The 21,618-nt window shown below is 37.6% G+C and overlaps 1 protein-coding gene and 1 pseudogene across 5 annotated transcripts; both read left to right on the top strand.

Annotated features, from left to right (window-relative positions):
- The first annotated feature begins 1,334 nt into the window (after positions 1-1,334).
- LOC309499456 (uncharacterized protein) lies at positions 1,335-18,944 on the top strand. 4 transcript variants are annotated; one of them, XM_082170695.1, is made up of 5 exons: positions 1,335-1,741; positions 2,975-3,192; positions 14,066-15,653; positions 18,185-18,281; positions 18,556-18,944. In XM_082170695.1, the coding sequence occupies exons 2-4, from the start codon at positions 3,135-3,137 to the stop codon at positions 18,252-18,254; spliced, it is 1,716 nt and encodes a 571-aa protein (XP_082026821.1). In that variant the 5' UTR covers positions 1,335-1,741; positions 2,975-3,134; the 3' UTR covers positions 18,255-18,281; positions 18,556-18,944. The 4 variants fall into 4 exon arrangements, with proteins under 4 accessions (XP_082026821.1, XP_082026822.1, XP_082026820.1 ...); XM_082170696.1 differs by having other exon boundaries at positions 2,970-3,192; positions 18,188-18,281; XM_082170694.1 differs by having other exon boundaries at positions 2,970-3,192.
- A 631-nt stretch (positions 18,945-19,575) lies between these two features.
- On the top strand, positions 19,576-20,935 carry LOC309505497 (putative nuclease HARBI1; annotated as a pseudogene). Its single transcript has 4 exons — positions 19,576-19,992; positions 20,163-20,278; positions 20,392-20,505; positions 20,593-20,935. The product of its transcript is annotated as a putative nuclease HARBI1 (transcript).
- The last annotated feature ends 683 nt before the right edge of the window (positions 20,936-21,618 follow it).

The raw sequence follows: 21,618 nt of genomic DNA, 5'->3' as shown, positions 1-21,618 counted from the left end.
TAATAGTTAAAAGACACGGCTACAAATGAGACTGTGTATCGTGATTCTGTACTATTCTGCTAGTTGAAAATGTGTCTTCACTATGTCTTGTGACTGTCCTGTGAATGAAGTCTGGTTCTTCAGCGTTGTGGTCAAACTGGAGGTCTGGGGGTCAAAGCCAGGTGTCATGACAGCTGTCTCTCATGACAGGAGTAGGATGATTACGCCTCTCAAAACCTCACGGTAAGCCATTCTACTCCTGACACCTGTTGGGAAAAGAGACAGCTGTCATGACACCTGGCTTTGACTCCCAGACCTCCAGTTTGACCACAACGCTGAAGAACCAGACTCATTCACAGGGCAGTCACAAGACATAGTGAAGCATACATTACACACAAGATATACACACAAGAGTTGCTTTGTAAATAGGTGTTTCTTTTTCTTTTCTTTTTTTTTTGTTTTGTTTCTTTTTTTGTGTGTGTGTTTATTTTGTATGATTACTTCACACATGTATTTGTACTCTGCTGACTAATGCTGATCCATGTGTTGTTGGTAAGGGATTGGAATTGGGGGTGGGGGGTTAAGGGAAAATTTGACAAATGCTGTATATATTTCCCTGTGTTGAAAACATTGCATTACCAAAAAAAAAAAAAAAAAACACACATACACACCATACACAAACAATTAACACACCGTGCACACATTGAAATATATTGTTTAATTGACTTGATAATGGGTTAAGGTTAACAACCTTTTTTTTTTTACTGTGTATTTGTATTTGATTTAACTATTTCACTACCTGCATGAATGGGCTGTCCTGACTTATTGATTAATTTATTAATTAAATGTTCTATTGTGTATTGACATGATTAAAATCTTGCATTAAGGCCTGTTTCTATTTTATAATTCCACCTGTAATAGCAGTATTGAGTCTAATCAGTTGTTACTGCTTGAATCACCTAAAGAAGGAACATGAACTGGTAAACTGGAGTTTACTTTTCTTTTCTGCAATACAATAAGTAGGCCTAACTTTATCGAGGTAAAAGTTTCCCCGCTGTCACCAGACGTAGGTCTAGGAGTGGAGAGAAGAGTGACAAAAATCACGTTAGGACTGTGCAAACAAAGTAGGCTATCTGTCTAGCATTTCCATGTCAGTGTATTGATTCATTGCCCCTTCATAGTTTGTAAGAGACATTTCAGGTTGGATGTATTTAATAAACTGAGCGCATGAGAGATGTGACGCAGGACGTAACCCCGCCCCCCGGGCGAGATGCCCCAAAATGTATGAGTCCCGAGGTGAGGAGAGCAGTTCACGGTATTTCTCATATTTACACAACCATCACACACACTGTAAGTGTTGTTGCATAAATACTCGTGTGTTCATGATGCACAGTTCATAATTGCTGTCATAATTTCATGTAATAAATAAAAATTAACTTAATGTAAAGTTAATAATGTAATGCATGTTTAAGAGCTAAAGGGTAAATAGGCAGCTGAATAAGACGTGGTCAACAGTGTATTTAGTCCATTTTATGCGTTTACGATTTGTCCCGGAACTAATGTTCTCTGTTTGTGTTACCGCTACAACCGTTTAGTCGACGCACTGTTTTGGGTTCCAGCGGAGCAGATGGCTACGAGACTTTGTTAAACTGCATTAAAAGTAGCAAATGTCGATGTCTGAAGTCAATGCAGACAGTCAAATGGACTTTTAAGGGACTTTAAAGGATTTAATAACCTCTTTTCACGACAAGCGGCCAACGAGGTATTTTGTCACATTGTCTTTATTAAGCTAGATGTTGTTTGTATTTTCATTTGCTAAAGCTATACTGTATAATGCACTGATATATTTGTACTGTGTTCATTTATAAATGTAGTTCTCACGGCGTGAACAAAGCGTTGATGTGTAAGAGATATCAGACGTGCCCACAGCAAAAAACGCCCGTTTCAAAGAACCGACCTGTGTCTGTGTTGTGAAGAGAGCTACACACACTTTATAGAGTTTGATTAAGCGACAGACTCATTTCTGTATTGTTTTCATCGATCACAGCGATACTTGTGCGTCTTTTCTGGAGTCTTCCTTCTGAAGTAAACATTTAGTGCAGCAGCAGCAGCGAGCATGAGGAGAATATGTTGAGTTCATTCAGACCTGAGCGATTTTGTGTTTGTTTGTGTGATTGTCTCGATGTTTGGAGAGAGAACTGTTACTGAATGTCAAGTCGAGTTACAGAGATCTGTGAGAGAAATTGATGAGCTTATAATGAGTTTTTTTTTTAGGATTTGTCAGTTTTGAATAACATAGTGCAATGATTGTTATACTTAAATGAGGTGGTTAATTGAGTTTGGTTTGGTTTTTGATATGTTTTATGTTTTATTTGTGTCAGATGGTGAGAAATAACAGCATTTTCTTTCAATAGGGCAGTTACACAGGCTTTTATCATCTATCCTGACTCAAATAAAAATAATCTGTTTTTAACGGTTAAACACTCTGAATAAAGTGAGATGATCTGCTGATGATCCTGAATGGCTTGTTGAATGAGTGTTGATAGTCTGAGGCTCATCAATATTAACAGATCTGCTGAAAACACTCTTTATTTCATGACAATAGTTCCTGTTTTCACCTCATTTATTATGCTGATGTCTTCAGATCTCCTGTAAATTGACACTTAAAGCTCAATTCATTGGTGTCAGCAGACTGTATTCGTTGCTCAAAAATATGTTTATTTCTGTGTCCATACTTTCAACTGTTTTTTGTTGTTGTTGTTTTTCTGACCATTGTTAATATTTGGAAGACCTTATGATGTTTATATTCTTTATCATTTCTATTTTTCTGTCTATATTGTAATGCAAAAAGCAGGAGAGTGTTCTGGTTAGCCATAACATAAGATATAAATTTGCATCAGTTACTTTACTTCAGACAGACAGACGCAAATGCTTAGATGTGATAGTATAAAAACAAATTCAGGAACTGATAATATTTTTTATTTTGTCAGATCAGCTCCTCCCACTGCAGTCACATGGACAGTGAAGCTCCTCCCACAGCATTTCTCCAATAAATGCTGTAAATTCCCATCAGCTACAACAGAAGACGATCATCAGAGCATCAGGAGGAGCTGAAATCTGTAAAGACTGAGTTTATTAAAGAGGACAGTGAGAACATGAGTGATCCAGAACCCTGCAGAATGAAACACACTGAACATCCAGAAGAACAAAGAGGTTGGTGTTTATTCTTCATTTATTCATGATGCTGAAGAACATTCATGTTAGAAACAATCAAGCACATTCAACAGTTCAACTGTGAAATGGGTACAAAAGTTTACTCTGAGATGGTACAGATTTTTTTTTGTTTGTTTTCAACAAATGGTCAGTAAAGGGAGGTTTTAGAAATTTGTATATTGATTGTCAACATCAGATCAAGCTAAATACTATTTTATCTGTTTTATTTGACATTTATTTCTGGTTCCCAATATGCTAGCCTGGCAAGCCAGACCTACATCAAGATGTTGGGTCTGGTAACTCACCATAGACGCGGCTCAATCCGAGGGATGGGATAAACGGCTGTCTTTCAAATTCCCTCTGCACGCAATAGGTCAGCGTTTCAACCAACCAGAGCGCTTATCCTACAGCGGAGCTAACATTAGATGATAGATTCAACTTTTAAATCTGGCCGGCAAAACAACAAACACATCTTCCTTTTTTAACCCTCTGAGGTCTGAGCTGTTTTCTGGGCCCTGGAGGTGTTCTGACATGCTCTGACATTTCTGGTTATTTCTGTTACTTGTGACATTTTCATGGCTAAAGTCTAATTACACTGTATTCAGCACAAACTCTGCTACAATAATATATCAGCATCATGTATGTGAAAGTTTGTAGTTTTGAGATAATGACATTTATGCGTGGTTTGTGAAAATACAAAAAAAAAAAATTCTCACTGAAATAAGGTCATGAAACCCATACTGATTATTTCTTCACAAGACTTTTGAAAATTGTATGACGTAGCCTAGAATATTAACTGCAAAACTATGTGAAAATCAGAGGTGTCAAAAGTATTCACATTCATTACTCAAGTAGAAGTGTAGATACAAGGTTTTAAAAAGACTTCTGTAGAAGTTGAAGTATCAACTCAAGCTTTTTACTCAAGTAAAAGTATAAAAGTACTGGTTTCAAAACTACTTAAAGTATAAAAGTAAAAGTAATGTAAGGAAAAAAATGCCATTAAGGACAAAAGCTTAGGCCACACCACAGGGGCCTATAGTGCACTACCCCAGCTCCTCAAAAAAACACATTTTTCTAAAGGCCATAATTGACTATAATTATATTAAAATGTTGATGTTGAAAAATTTGGGATGATGCACTAGGCTACCTGTTTCAGCCGTATATATGCCCATAGAACATTAATTTTCTAAATAAATAAGCTAAATAAGCGGAGGAATCAGGAAATTAATAGGGTAATGTAATACGTTTTTTAGTCTATATTGACCTTAACAATAAGTAAATTGTTTAATTCTGTAATGTTACAAATAACTAATAAAGACATGGTGGCAGTTTAACAGAGACTTAACTTTACTCTGCTCATAGTGCAATGCAATAGTGCAATACTGTCTTGTTCCTTGCTTTTTGAAGAAGCCAAACACATGTCTGCATCTTTCATTAAAGGGATATAGTTCACCTAAAACTGAAAATCATTTACTCACCCTAAAACTGTTTCAATCCTGTATGAATTTCTTTGTTCTGCTGAACACAAAAGAAGATATTTTGAATATTGTCGATAACCAGACAGTGGATGGACCCCATTGACTTCCATAGTAAGAAAAAAAAATACAAAGAAAGTCAATGGCTACCATCAACTGTCTGGTTATCGACATTCTTCAAAATATCTTCTTTTGTGTTCAGCAGAGGAAAGAAACTGGTTTGAAACAACTCGAGAGTGAGTAAATGATGACAGAATTTTCATTTTTAACTAAGTGAACTAATCATTTAACAGAAATTAACTTTTGGCATATGTTTCACATCAATACTGTCCAGTTTGTCCTGTTGGACACGACACAGCAATACTGTCAAGTGTCACTTGTGACCATTGCTCTGAGCCATGTTTTCAGTGTCCTAAGAGCACTGAAACTTGATCAACAGGCCTCTCATTTCAACAAGACCAGCCTTCAACAGACCAAGCAATGTTATTTTTTCATGTTTTATGGGGACTTTCCATAGACATAATGATTTTTATACTGTACAAACAAACTGTGTATTCTACCCCCCATAGACTAACCTTACCTATCACAGAAAACTGTCTGCATTTTTACATGCCTCTTTCTCTCACACACACACACACACACACACACACACACACACACACACACACACACACACACACACACACTAACGATTATGTTAGTGTTATGTTACAATTGTCATTATAGTGTAAAAACGTCTGTCCCCAAATCAATATTTGACGCGATTTGCCCCATATTCTTGAGCACAGAACTGTTGATTTCTCCCTCGCTTACCGCATCTAGGTTTCCTTGGGACTTGGAGGAGTTTTGGCGCTTCGCACAACCAAATGTGACTACAGCCTCTAACAAGTTAGAAAGAAAACATAAAGCCAATCAGTTTAGCGATGTGTGTTCAGGAGACGGGACTCAGATCTATTAACCGTTTGTGTAATTGGCCAATTTTTTTTTTTAACGACAACAAGCCGGGATGAAAACAAGCCAAAATGAACTAGGAGTAACGAGGCTATTTTTTAAATGTAAGGAGTAGAAAGTACAGATAATTGCGTGAAAATGTAAGGAGTAGAAGTAAAAAGTCGTCTGAAAAACAATTACTCCAGTAAAGTATAGATACCCAAAATTTCTACTTAAGTAATGTAACAAAGTATTTGTACTTCGTTACTTGACCCCTCTGGTGAAAATCACCCTGACTGCTCATTCAGATAAGACAATATATTGATTTAAAAATTTGACAACGTGTTTTGTGTGAAAAAGCTTTATGCGGGAGCTCATTAATATGTAAGCTTTTCTCACCTGAGAAAGACAAAGAACCTCCCCTAACGGCCCTATTAGGAGCTATCAGGCCCTGTCATCCTGAGCAACCTTGCACAATACTGTAAATGAGTAGATTTAAAAAAGAATGGCTTTTAAATTGTTTGGATTTATTTACAACACAACATAGTCCAAAGATACACAACAAATGCCAAAAAATGCCATTCCTAAAAACATTGTACATTTCATTTCCAAGGTGTTTGATTTTCACTTTACCATGTTCATGTTCACTGAAGTCCTCAGTGGCATCTGGGCCCTGAAAAAAAAAAAGTGAACATACTGATATCAAGAGAAAGGCCTGCACGATTTTGGGAATACATTTTTGATTTTCCTGGTTAAAATTGCTTTTTAAAATTCACAGAATACACACACACACACACAAATGTTTCCAACAATATAACACCAGGTTTGTTGTGCCTTGTAGGCATAAGCTATGCGCAGCAGGGGCGGTTCTAGAGGCGGGGCCACAGGGGCCCTGGCCCCTGCTGAAATCTGATTGGCCCCCGTTCCTAGGGGTTGGGGGAAAAAAACTATTCTTAGATGCATCGCAATGCGGACGTGGACGATTCTGAATCGATTCACAAATGTCAAAAATCGATTTTCTAAAAACAAATCTATATATTTTTTTTTCTAATACCTTAATATTGACGGAACGCAAAAGGCGGAACTCTAAAGCGGACGTGCACGTGCAGTGCGCGCCGCGGACAGTCTGTGGCGCGCACAATAGAGTCGCGCACTGTCGCACATAACAGACACATTATGGCTGAACGCCAAATTCAAACGGCACCCTCTTCGTTCAAAGCTAACGTATGGAAAATTGGCAATTTCATTGTTACCTATTTAGTATTTTTTGTATGAGAGCTGCTCTCTGTATTGTTTAGTTTTCACATCAATATGCTGTAAACTGATCTGTTATACGTACGTTGTACTGCCCTGCAATTATGTGCAATGCCAGTCACAAAAAGTTAAATTTTGACTGTGCTCTCTGCAGATGTTCATTCACTTTTTTTGTATAAGCTGTTTTTGATTGTGGTATACATCAAACATTTCAAGTCATAACTCTTATTTAGTTGTGATTTAAGAGCGGCTTATATGTTACTAATTATTCAGCCGATCTCCGGGTCTGGGGGTCCCACTTTTAGCATAGCTTAGCATAATGAATTGAACCGGACAAGACCATTAGCATCTCTCTCAAAAAATGAACAAAGGGTTTCGATATTTTTCCTATTTAAAACTTGACTCTTCTGTAGTTACATCGTGTACTAAGACCGACGGAAAATGAAAAGTTGCGATTTTGTAGGCTGATATATGGCTAGGAACTATACTCTCATTCCTGCGTAATAATCAAGAAACTTTGCTCTGATAATAGTCCCCAGCTCAGTAGCCTATTATCAGGCGGCATGCGCTGCGTCATATCATTACGCCTGCTGCACTCATGGTATGGCAGCAAAGTTTCTTTTTAGAAAAAAAATTGAAATATAAAACCAGTCCTAATTGACAGAAAACAAGTTGACAAAAAGATTGAATCCAAGATTGGGTGAAAATGTGGTTAAATGAGTGATTTATAAGCTATTTTTTATAGGCCTGTCATTTTTGACCGGGAACACCACAAGTGTGACTGCCATTTTTTACAAAATAAAAGTTTTTCAAAACAAACTTCCTGGTGAACCATTAAAGTAGACTAGTGTGATCAACCAATATTTTTTCATATTTTTTTAATATTTCCAAAATTATTCAAAAATAATGATTTTTTTTACTTAAAAAATGAGATGCCTACTCTCAGATAAATGAGGCCCACAATTAATTAGATGCAAATAGAAATATAAAACCAGTCCTAATTGACAGAAAACAAGTTGACAAAAAGATTGAATCCAAGATTGGGTGAAAATGTGGTTAAATGAGTGATTTATAAGCTATTTTTTATAGGCCTGTCATTTTTGACCAGGAACACCATAGGTGTAATAGGATTTTGAACACCACATGAGGGTTAAAAAAATAATGACCAAGCGTTTGAGAAGCTGGACATCTGGTTGGTTTTATACAAATTACTTAAACAGAGAATATTTGTTTTCAGTTTGAATCCAATCATTTAAAAGTACACACTTAAATGTTTATAAAGGTATATGGCTCATAAATGTGTGACAAGTATTCGCTGAGTTGTTTCAGTTTATAGACATGCTCAATAAAAAAAAAGTTCACCGTGACGGAGAGGCAGAACGCACACCCTGTTTATTTTCTTTATTTTACAAAAGCACAATGTTTTGATTTGATTGTAAGTGGACACATACAAAAGTAGAAATATCACAGGTTCTTTTTTTATATTTCTTTTTTCTGTATGACCACAAATGACGGACAAATTTAAATTTATAGTGCTACAATGTGGAGAAAATCCAGCAAAACGCGCCCGCGCGTTTGTCGACCTCAGAGGGTTAAGTGGGGCTGCACAATATATTTAATATATCAAAATATCCCAAAGTAGGGCTGAATGATTTTGGAAAATAATCTAGTTGTAATTGCAAATTTGTATTTATTTTTTTACCAATAATGCGATTGCGATTTAATATGTGATTACTTTTTAAGTTATTTATCTTCTGTATTATTCGACAAAGACAAGCAATAAATCATTGTATAGTAGGGATGGGAATCTTTAGGCACCTCATGATCTACTATTTTCTTAATTAATCTTATTAATAACACTTAAAATCATTATTTAATTACATGTGTCATATGCATTATTAAAAACAATAAAGAATTGAAATAGGCTATATAATCTAATATAGCTTAAATACAAAAGCTAGTAAATAATAAAGAGGAACAAAAAACAAACATTACAAGCAATAAACAAAGAGTGCTTTCAATATTTAAAAGTAGGCTGTCTGAACGCTTTCTGTTCAAGAGCTGTGAGTGATTTTATTTCTCAGTTTAGATACGATAAGCTGCATTCACACTAATGCACAGATCTCTTTTACATTTACATTTAGTCATTTAGCAGACACTTTTGTCCCAAGCGACTTACAAATTAGGACTAAATTAAGCGAGTCATCATAAAGAGGTAAAAGCAACACAAGAAGTGCTCAAGTAGCATAAGCCCGATAAGTGAGGATTAAAGGAAAAGGAAAGTTGTGGGTTTTTTTTAGGTTAAGTTATTTTAGGTTAAGTGTTCACGGAAGAGAAGGGTTTTCAGCTGTCTTTTGAATGTTGCCAGGGTTTCTGCACTCCGGATGAGGGTGAGGAGATGAAGAGATCATTCCACCAGCATGGAACTGTGAATGAGAATGTTCTGGAAAGTGATTTTGTGGCTCTCTGTGATGTAACCATGAGACGTCGCTCGTTGACTGTGGGCTTCTGGTAGACGTCGCTCGTTGACCGATCGTAGGCTTCTGGTAGACGTCGCTCGTTGACCGATCGTAGGCTTCTGGTAGACGTCGCTCGTTGACCGATCGTAGGCTTCTGGTAGACGTCGCTCGTTGACCGATCGTAGGCTTCTCGCTCGTTGACCGATCGTAGGCTTCTGGTAGTCGTCGCTCTTTGACCGATCGTAGGCTTCTGGTAGTCGTCGCTCTTTGACCGATCGTAGGCTTCTGGTAGTCGTCGCTCTTTGACCGATCGTAGGCTTCTGGTAGTCGTCGCTCTTTGACCGATCGTAGGCTTCTGGTAGTCGTCGCTCTTTGACCGATCGTAGGCTTCTGGTAGTCGTCGCTCTTTGACCGATCGTAGGCTTCTGGTAGTCGTCGCTCTTTGACCGATCGTAGGCTTCTGGTAGACGTCGCTCGTTGACCGATCGTAGGCTTCTGGGAGACGTCGCTCGTTGACCGATCGTAGGCTTCTAGTAGACGTCGCTCGTTGACCGATCGTAGGCTTCTGGGAGACGTCGCTCGTTGACCGATCGTAGGCTTCTAGTAGACGTCGCTCGTTGACCGATCGTAGGCTTCTGGTAGACGTCGCTCGTTGACCGATCGTAGGCTTCTCGCTCGTTGACCGATCGTAGGCTTCTGGTAGTCGTCGCTCTTTGACCGATCGTAGGCTTCTGGTAGACGTCGCTCCTTGACAGATCATAGGTTTCTGGTAGACGTCGCTCGTTGACCGATCGTAGGCTTCTGGGAGACGTCGCTCGTTGACCGATCGTAGGCTTCTAGTAGACGTCGCTCGTTGACCGATCATAGGCTTCTATTAGACGTCGCTCGTTGACCGATCGTAGGCTTCTGTTAGGGGTGTAGACTCGTAGGAGTGAGTGAAAGTAGGAGGGAGCTGAGCCTGTGATAGATCTGTAAGCAAGCGTCAATGCCTTGAACTTGATGCGAGCAGCGAGCGGTAGCTAGTGCAAACCTCTTTTGAAATTTAAGATGTAGTTTGTTAGTATATATTATATATATTAGAACAAAGTGTTCTTTCCTGTATGCCAGGCCTGTATGTGTAGTGTGCCAAGTTGATGGTACATCTGCAGACTGCTTTTCTCTCGCGTGTCACGTGACCAGAGTGTAATCGCAGCTTTTGCTGTTAAAAAATCGTGTTTCATCATATTGCGATATTACATTTACATTTATCTGACGCTTTTATCCAAAGCGACTTACAATTGCTATATATATGTCAGAGGTCACACGCCTCTGGAGCAACTAGGGGTTAAGTGTCTTGCTCAGTCTTGACACATTGGCATCTCACAGTGGATTCAAACCGGGGTCTCTCACACCAAAGGCATGTGTCTTATCCATTGCGCCACCACCACCCCTTAAGCTCTACCACTGGACCATTAAGGTACATTACTGGTAACTTCTATAACAAAGTAAATCCCTCACAGAAGTCATTCAACTCATTTGATATTTAGAAGGAAAAATATTGATTAATACCTTGATTTATAATCACTCATTACATATACACTAAAGCAGCAGTGGATTCACCATAAACCCCGTGGTTTACCCTGTTGGATTTTAGTTGTATGCGGTCTATAAGGTATGGCTTTGTGTGTACATGTGAACAAGGAAAGGCCACAGGAAGGTTGCGATCATGTTTAATGGAGCACAAGTAATAAAGAGACATTTTTTTATGCATCTACATCCGTCTGCATGGACTCTTGTTTGTACGCGTTCTAAACTTGCATACTCCTATCATCAACGGCAACGGCACAGGAAAGCCAATACATCACGCATCTGTGTTTAAAAACTAAGCTCAGACTCGATTCTGAAATTCTCTGAATCGTTGGAGAGAGAATCTATAACATAATATATCATTATATATTAATTATATATATATATATATATATATATATATATATAAAACATATCACATAAATTGAACGAAGTGTTCTTTCCTGTATGCCAGGCCTGTATGTGTAGTGTGCCAAGTTGATGCTAAATTTGCAGACTGCTTTTCTCTCACGTGTCACGTGACCAGAGTGTAATCGCAGCTTTTGCGGTTAAAAAATCGTTTCATCATATTGCGATATTATCACAAATGCAATTAATCGTTCAGCCCTATCGCAGAGGAATATATCGCGATATGCATATCGAAACGGCTTGCAATAACTGGGGTCATGAACAAAAGATAAAGAGAAAATCACTCACTGCTCTTGGCTGAATAACTTTTGTAGCTTTAAAGGCAGGGTAGGTAGGATTTTTCAAAAAAAAAAACATTCCAAATTTGTTTAAACTGTCTTTATATAAGTTGTCTAACTGTCTTTATCCTTCCAAAGCCACGCCCCCAAAACACATGAACGCGCAGTGCATGCAGTGACATCATGTCAGAATCACATGTAATAAAATACCTAACTTTATCACTATGAATATAAACAAATAAGATGGCTTTTAGTACTCACTATCAAGCTAGCATATCGATACTGGTAAAGTAAAAAGTTGGTTCGGTAACAAGCTATATTTATAGGTAACGAACTATATTTATAAGGCAAAGCTAAAAACAAGTTGCATTGATACACGTTTTTCCATTATCATCAGTTAAACTGTGATGAAGGTGAATTTCGTGTAAGATTAATAACATATACGGTGTTTTGCATGTAAGAGTTTCCATGATGAAAACATTGTTGACTCTGATGAGGACTAACGTTACACTCCGGAGACAATTACCGCATCGTCGGTTCGAGGACAGGTCCGGGGTCGAGGGCGAAGCAGAGGAGGTCGTTCAAGAGTGCGGGCAACCAGGGTCCGAGGAAGTAGTTTTTGCCTTGTTTGCCCTTGCTGACTGCATGTGCAGGTGCTTTGAATTTTGAATGCTCTTTCTCTGCCATAATTTTACTCTTCATAGGTTCCGCGCCTCTCTTGCACTCCTCAAATCAAACGGGTGCGCGCGCATATGGGCAGATCTTGTAGCAACAGTGGTGGTAGCCATGGTTACGAGAGAGAGTGACAGTTGCTCAAACCAATCAATTGTTTTGTCTCGAATGGAAATAATGAGCTGTGTTTATTGCAGATTAAAAGGTCTACAGTCGCTCGATTTTTTATACTCTCTTTTTCAGAGCACTTACAGTTTAATTATGTATTGGTATATAAAGACAGTTTAACAAATTTGACAAAAAGTTTTTTTATAAAAATCCTACCTAGCCTACCTTTTAAGAATCAGAATTAATAAGCCGTGTTTTATTTTCATATTTGATTATTCAGCTTCTGTTGTTTAATAACCCTAATGTAGGATAAGCTGAACCCCGTGGTTTACCCTGTTGTTACAATAACACTTCTAATGTTACAGTAAAACACTGATGTTCACTTTCTAAAGCTGTAGCGGTAAGCTTCTTGTCACAAAAATAAGGTGAAACACGTATGTTGGTTCTTTCATTTAAAATAAAATATTTTTAAAAATAATTTAAGTTTATTTTACTCACTTTAAGCATTATCGTATCGCATATAGGATATCACATATATTCAGTACATATCTATCTGTAAAAATTCTGTTTATAGTAACACCCATCTGTATATATATTCAGTACATATCTATCTGTAAAAATTCTGTTTATAGTAATAGCCATCTGTATATTATATTCAGTACATATCTAGCTGTAAATTCTGTTCACAGTAATAGTTATCTGTATATTATATTCATAGGACAAATCTATCTGTAAATTTTTGTTTATAATAGTATTCAACTCTATATTTATTCAGTACATATCCATGTTCTGCACTTATGGAACCACTGTATATCCTGCACTTGCTGCTATTGCACTTCTGGTTAGACCTAAACTGCATTTCGTTGCCTTGTACCTGTACTTGTGTAATGACAATAAAGTTGAATCTAATCTAATCTAATCTAACATATCGCATTTTTCTTCAATATCGTGCAGCCCTAGTTTTAGGAAATGCTCAGTTTTTGAAAGGAGGAAAATCATGTCAGGAGTAACAGGGTTGAGTGAAACATGTAGGACACAGATAATGCTAATAAAATAGTTAATTTAAATCTAGTTAAAGCTGTGGTCACTCTACACTTTGAGCTTGTGAAGTTTCTACAGACACTGCAACGGTCGTGAAATGACGTCACATTCTGCGGCAGCTTTTTTACAGACACAAGTTCAACATATAAGAAATAATAATAATTAAAATTTAAAAAATAAACAATCCACTCCACTTGAATGCTAAACGCTTGTTATTTCTCACGGTAATTCACTTGAGCTTGTGTTTCTGGTGTCCCACTTTCACATTCGCATGAATGGAAGTCTATGAAGAAAGTCTAGTGTAACCTTTTTAGTAAAATAAATATAATTTTCAAAGTTGGTGACAAAATATGGCAGTATTGTATATTTTAATGTTAATATCATGTTAGATGATTGTGTCATTTATCAAATAAATTTAATATATTTTGTTAAAGAAACATGGGATTCATGCCTATAATTTTTTTTTTAATAATAATTGGAAGATAAATTTACCTCATTCATGGAAAGTTTCAAGGACGTATAATCAATTTATAAAAAGGCATCAAATTATCATATTTTATAGCAGTTGTCTACTTTATACTATTACATCAGGGTTCAATTTCATGTCCTTTCACATTATATTTCTCTTTTAATTATGTTGATGTACTGAAAATGAAATTTAATATTTTTTCTTTGATGTCAGACCTGATGGAAGAGAGAGAGGAGATTGAAGAACTGAGTGAAGTGGAGGAGGAACATCATGTCAAACCTGGAGAAAAACCTTTGAGTCGCTCAGAGACTAAACAGACATTTTTAAAGAAAACAAGAGCCAAGAAATCTTTCACCTGCACTCAGTGTGGAAAGAGTTTATCAAGCAAACAAAGTCTTGAGCATCACATGAGGATCCACACCGGAGAGAAGCCGTTCACATGTGATCAGTGTGGAAAGAGTTTCACAATCAAACATGAACTTGATGTTCACATGAGAGTTCATACAGGAGAGAAGCCATTTAAGTGTGATCAGTGTGGGAAAGATTTCAGTCAATCTTCACACCATAAATTACACATGAGGATCCACACTGGAGAGAAGCCATTCATGTGTGATCAGTGTGAAAAGAGATTCTCAGACAAACAAAGTCTTAAGATGCACATGAGGATCCACACCGGAGAGAAGCCGTACACATGTGATCAATGCGGCAAAACATTTGCCTGTGCATCACACCTGAAGACACACCTGACAGTTCATATGAAGGAGAAGCCGCATTCATGTTCTGTGTGTGGAAAGAGTTTTTCACTGCTGCAAACTTTACATGGACATCAGAAAATCCACACTGGTGTGAGAGAGTACATGTGCTTTGAGTGTGAGAAGACTTTTACTAGAGCGGACAGTTTAAAACAGCACCAGAGAATTCACACTGGAGAAAAACCTTACAAGTGTTCACAATGTGACAAGAGATTCAGTCAGTCAGCAAATCTGAAAACACATGAGAGGATCCACACTGGAGAAAAACCTTACAAGTGTTCACACTGTGACAAGAGATTCAATCAGTCGGCAGATAAAAAAACACACGAGAGGATCCACACTGGAGAGAAGCCGTTCCCTTGTGATCAATGTGGGAAGAGTTTCTCAAACAAAAACAATCTTAATGGTCACATGAGGATCCACACTGGAGAGAAGCCATTCATGTGTGATCAGTGTGAAAAGAGTTTCTCAAACAAACAACATCTTAATGTTCACATGAGGATCCACACCGGAGAGAAGCCGTTCTCATGTGATCAATGCGGCAAAACATTTATCTGTGCATCACACCTGAAGACACACCTGACAGTTCATACGAAGGAGAAGCCACATTCATGTTCTGTGTGTGGAAAGAGTTTTTCACAGCTGCAACATTTATACACACATGAGAAAATTCACACTGGTGTGAGAGAGTACATGTGCTTTGAGTGTGAGAAGACTTTTACTAGAGCGGACAGTTTAAAACTGCACCAGAGAATTCACACTGGAGAAAAACCTTACAAGTGTTCACACTGTGACAAGAGATTCAGTCACTCAACATCTCTGAAAACACATGTGAGGATCCACACTGGAGAAAAACCTTACAAGTGTTCACACTGTGACAAGAGATTCATTCAGTCGGCAGATAAAACAACACACGAGAGGATCCACACTGGAGAGAAGCCGCACACGTGTGATCAGTGTGGAAAGAGTTTCTCTGTTAAAATTAGCCTGAAGCGACACATGAAGATCCATGCAGTGGAGAAACCACATCACCACAGTCAGAGATCAAGGTAGGGCTGCACGATATTGACCAAATGTGATATTGTGATATCGATGTTAATTTTGATATTTTTAAACATGTAAAATTACAAAAGTTATAGGAAAACGCATCAAAATAGATTCATAACAAATAAACACAAGGTTTATTTCAACTGACAGTCATATTGGACTGGTACAACATGAATAAATACATAATAACCATGTCTACAGAACAGGACATGTTACAAACAATAAAAAAAAAAACAAGTAACAAGAAAATGTCATGAGAAACAGAGCCCATCAAAAACCGTGTAACCTTTAGAAGGCAATTAAAGGGATATTTCACCCAAAAATGAAAATTAGCCCATGATTTACTCACCCAACACTTCTCCTTGGCAAACCAACATATTTATTTAAAAATGTACTATAAACAGTAGATGGCGGCAGAGGACCACTTATTGGCTTATAAGCCATTTCCACTCCATAATAGTTTTTTCTAGGGCTGCCACTAACGACTATTTTTGTATCGATTAATCTATTGACTAATTTAGCAAAAATTTGTATACAAACATAAAATGAAAAATAATATGTCTGAGAAAGTCAGCATGTTCTGAATGTCAATATATCCACATGTTCTGGGCTTATGTTCAGCACAGCTAGATGAAAAAAATAAACAGGACTTCAATAGTGAAACGCCAAATGAAATCCAAATTTCTATGAAATCCTTTTTTAAAGCAAAAGTAAAGTAGGGCTGCAGCTATTGATTATTTTAGTAATGAAGTATTTTGCCAATTATTCCACCGATAAATCGAGTAATCAAACAAAATGTGGTAATAAAAATAGATCCAAGTGAAACAACATCCATTAAAATACAAATATATAATAACAAGCAATAATTGGTTCAAATAAAGTATTAAAGTAAGTAATCATTTGGGTTTTATTGAACAACACTGTTAGGTTACATGATCAAGATCACATGTTTTTTCAACATGCGCAGACTGATCTCATGAAATGGCGTATGTATGACACGGCAATTCGTATTTCCATTTTTGGCGTGCTATCAACACGCATAATCGCTTTTCAGCGTGTTTATCAACGCCGTTGACTTAACGTTACATTACTGTATAAATATATGACCTACCCCAACTCTGTCCCTAAACCTACCCGTCACTGGGGTTAATACCATTTATGAGTCTTCCCCTACCATCCTAGGAAAAAAAAATACCGATCCCCAGATGTAGATTTGCAACCCGGTATCACGACAAGACGTGAAATAATCACGTTGGTCCCCTTTGGAAAACGTGTAGATGTCACAGTTTAACAGCCTCAGACGTGAATCTTACACGTACCATTATCCCCGGACGTTTGCTAATCCTACCCCTAAATCTAATCATAACCATTTTTTAAAACTACGAAGGCTACAAGTATAAAGAAAAACAACAGACAGACAAGTATAATCACAATAATTTATTTAATGAGAAAATGTCAAAATCGGTACCAAAAGTTGTTCACGTGACGATGTGTCGCAGTCCTCTCTGGCAGTGATTTTGTATGAGGTAACAGAGCAGAATTTAAGTTATTAATTCAAATCCATGAAAATGTTAATCCGTCTTTGGTTCGGTTCGCTCTGAGGGCTGCGCGGCAGTGCGTGCTTCATTTCAAATGTGAATGTGCTTGACGCAATCTGTGACGAAGCAGGCGAGGCGAGAGCCAATGAGCGTTTGATATTACTGCCGTAACCATAGTAACCTGTCGTAACGCTTCTTGAGGGCGCAATTTTTGAATTTGAATTCATAACAAGCGCGGGGTTTGACGTTTACGGTCAAGATGACGATTACTGGATAAAGGGCTGAGTTTGGATCTTTTTCTTGCAAATAATATATGGACTCTGAAGGTTTGGATTACATCAAGCTAATAAAATTTGTGTATTTTGTGAATCGATGTTGTGTTGTAAGGTTAGTATATTATGGTTCTTTAGGAACCATAAATAAATTATTGTGATTATACTCGTCTGTCTGTTGTTTTTCTTTATAATTGTTGCCTAGGTAGTTTTAAGAAATGGTTATGGTTAGGTTTAGGGGTATGATTCGTGGCTCAAACTATCTTTTAATGCCATATTGTACGTTTTATCATTTTAATATTGTCCATAAAATGGGTATGTTTTAGGTGTGGGAGTAGAGTTATGGGATCTTACATTTATAATCTCTATACAATGGTATAGGAAATTGTACAGATATCTTCAAGATATGGCAAACGTGTATGATTCAACTGTGACATCTACACGTTTTCCAAAGGGGAAATTTCACGATTTAACGGCGTACACATACACGCAAAATCACTCTGACTTTTAACGGCGTAGACATACATACGGAAGATGACGGTTCGTTTCGGCACGCGGATAGCTCAGAATGCGTATAGATAACACGCCACTTGACTTGAAAGTGGCGTGTATGTTTACGCAAAGTCATGATGTCATGTTGACATGCGATTAGCCTTAGTACTTGAAATATTGATTATTCCTCTCGCATCATGTCTGTAAGAAATGAAACTTGTTTGTTTTTAGCAGAACTGCCAGAAAGCATCTGGAAGGAGAGGACAGAGAGAACACCAGTGATCCAGAACCTGCAGAATGAAACATCAAGATACTGAAGAACAAAGAGGTTGGTGTTTATTCTTGATTCCTCATTCATTCTTCATGATGAAGAACATGCTGATGCTCACCAGATTTACATTGTTTCATGACCAAACTAGTGTTTTATAACACAAATCATCTTCATGACATTAAAATAGATCATAATCGTGCACATCAGTTGTCCACCAGATTTGATGAGATTAAAATGACTATTGAACTCGGTGATCTTGACTTTGAGCTTCACTTTTCATTTCACGTTTGTCTCTCATTTGAAATCTCACTTGATTTAATGTTTCTTTTAGACCTGATGGACGTGAACGAGAAAGGAAAAACAGAAGCCTAAAAAACTCTTCACATGTAAATCAATTCTGAAGGTTCACATGAGGATCCACAACGGAGAGAAACTTTACACACGTGATCAATGCGGGAAGAGTTTCACTCGGGCCTTCGTTCTGAAATCACTTCTGCCTTCTCATTCAGAAGGAGAGCACCAGAAAAATTACACCGGAAAAACACTTTCATGTTCAGGAGCTGAAGAAGAGGCCGTAACACTTTTAACAGAGACATGAATCTGATATTAATTGTAACTCGTCTCATTAGTTTTAATTTTTATACATTTTTGTACTTGATGTAATGATTGATTAAACTCATAATTTTATCAACAGCTTGTTGTTATTGTCCAATTTTATTGTCTGCTGATTCTTCTTGTTTCAGAATTAATTCCATAATTTTCAGTTCTGAAAGCCAAGTATTACGTTTGTTTCAGGGGCTTCCCAGCAAACACAGAACAGACCCCATAATGGTAGTATTTGGTTCCTGTTTAGTTATTGTTTTGGGAACTAAATAATAATGTTCTAGGAATGTTCTTTTATTTATTTTTTGCAACAATAAAATAATGTTCCCAAAACGTTGCAGGATAGTTATTTTTAACAACATAGACATTTTTAATATTAACATAGAAATAGTTACCAAATATAGAACGTTACCCAATGGTTATTGTTAATATAAATATGTAAACTAACTTTCCAATTAAAACACGCAGATGTTCTTGTATAGTGACCTGCACAGAGCTCTGAAACTAGTTTATGCAGTATTTAATAAAATGTAGCTATTAGATAAATCAAAACAACCCTGGGTTTTAGGTACTATGAAAGTAGCTTGGCTTTAATCGGTGTTCGTCGCCATGGTATCTCACACTGCACGGCTATCCTGCTCCGGGGAATGTTATGTTCTGGATTCAAGATCTCAGACGGAAGTTTGACCAATCAGCTGTGAGCAAAGAAACATATAGGTGACGTAACTTATTCCAAGTCTCTGTTGCAATGGCTTCACCTTTTCTCCCAAATCCTCTGGACATCTCCGCGCAAATTGTTAGACGAGCACTTCGTAGAGAAAGAGTTTTTAGGGACAGACAAAATCCATTTGACTTTCCTGATACTTACTTGTATGAAAGATACAGATTTTCCGCGGAAGGAATGTCTTATCTTTGTGAACTTCTTGAGCCGCACATAACAAATATGACTCGTCGAAGCCATGGCCTTACTGTACCACAAATGGTATGTATTGCGTTGCGTTTTTTTGTATGCAGTCGGTGATGCAGAGAATCTAGGGGAAAACACGGTCTGTCGAGCCCATTCGCAAGGTGGTCCTCACTCTGCAGGGGTACATAAATAGCTTCAATGTGTTCCCTGGACATTTATCGACCATGTCCATAAAAGAGGGCTTTTATAAAATTGCCAGTAAGATATCTTGATAGGGTGACATCACATGAACAAATTTAACCTTTCACACTCATTTTTTTTCTTCTTCAAAAAAGCATATTTCACACTTAGAAATCTATTATACAATAGTCTGCAGTAGCTACCTGTTAAGAATGATTTTGATAGGATTCCCTATCACCCTATGATAGGATTCCCTAGAGTCATAGAAGCAATAGACTGCACACATGTTGCAATCTCCACAGCTCTAGGATAACATGAGGCAGATTATGTGAACAGAAAGTCCTTTCACAGCCTTAATGTTCAGGTAGGGCTATTATATAGCCTATGTGAAATTATTTTTATTTGCATTGAGATCAATCTTTAAATAAATAGTAACTAACAGATAGGACAATTATTTACTGTACAGTTCATCTGCAGATGACTTGTGATCATGAATGCATGATCACAAGTTTTGGATGCCAAATGGCCTGGCTCAGTGCATGACTCACGGATTTTCCGTGAGTCTATTTTTGTGTCAGCGCTTTGAAGAAGGCAAGTTAAATTTGGTACAGTACACTTTAAAGTTTTAATTTTAATAGCAAAACTTACACAATTTTCCCCTTTTTTGTTCTATGACAGGGGTTTTTGATGGCCTGTTGGTAGGAGATAACCCCCTATCCTGACCCTCAGACAGGGCCACAAAACCGCTTCAATGTGGCCCTTAGTAAAACCAGGGTCAAGATCGAGATGACCTTTGGCATCCTAAAGGCACGTTTCAACTGCCTTAGGTGTTTAAGAGTGTCACCAGAGCGGGCATCACAGATGCATGTGCCATTCTGCATAATATAGCCACTATCAGAAAGGAGCGAGTACCACCACAAAACCAGCTTCTCCCTGATGAAATTGACCCCATCACACTTGACCACCCAGCTGGCGCAGCTGTCAGAGATGCAATCACAACACAATATTTTACTTAATAAAAGCACACTGCCACTGCAGATAGGTCTCAAACTGTTTTATTGGTCATGTGGCTAGGGAGGAAGAAAGAGAGCAAGAAAAATTACATTAATAAACATTCATAGTGTTCATATTAAAGGGTTAGTTCTAGACTCCTTTTGTAAAGGCCCTGACTGAGTCTGTTTCCACCTTAAAAACAATTCCACCACAAACAATCATTACACGTTTTCTGGAGGTTGATCAAATCACAAAAAGTGGCATGACTTTCTACAAACATAGGACTGACTGTAATTTATGTCAAGGGTTTAAAGCATTACCTTGTTCACATTCCTTCTGAAGCCCATTGAGTAGAGGCCTCAGTTTCTGGGGCAGGTTGTGAAAAATCCTACAATAAATGAGATGTGTAAGGGCCAGTCACTTAATTATGACATTCAAATGTGTGCCATAATAAAAAGCCCAGTGCATTCACTTCAGCAACTGTCTCAGAACACACAGACAGAGTGTCTTCGTCATTTGGTTCACCCTAATAAATAAAAGGCCAATGTAAAGCATAACTGTTGTAAAGCAGGTTATGTTCATTGTGTTCTGTCTGCTGCATACTGACCTCTGTGCAGGATACTGTGTGCATGTGTGCTGGCTTCAACAGGGATACTGTATTTCCCTCTACTGCAGAACGGAGTCAGCCATATTTAACTTTTTTTTTAAAAA

The sequence above is a fragment of the Leuciscus leuciscus genome (assembly GCF_965113295.1).
Source record: "Leuciscus leuciscus genome assembly, chromosome: 1".
In the NCBI taxonomy this organism is placed as follows: Eukaryota; Metazoa; Chordata; class Actinopteri; order Cypriniformes; family Leuciscidae; genus Leuciscus; species Leuciscus leuciscus.
The sequence above is the reverse complement of the archived record's forward strand: the minus strand, read 5'-3'. Positions and strand labels throughout refer to the sequence as shown.

Excerpts from the sequence above, each read along its gene's own strand:
- LOC309499456 (XM_082170695.1), top strand. The coding sequence starts at position 3,135 with ATGAGTGATCCAGAACCCTGCAGAATGAAACACACTGAACATCCAGAA. Across the intron at positions 3,193-14,065 it reads ACATCCAGAAGAACAAAGAG|ACCTGATGGAAGAGAGAGAG; the intron begins GTTGGTGTTTAT and ends CTTTGATGTCAG. Across the intron at positions 15,654-18,184 it reads CACCACAGTCAGAGATCAAG|CAGAACTGCCAGAAAGCATC; the intron begins GTAGGGCTGCAC and ends GTTTGTTTTTAG.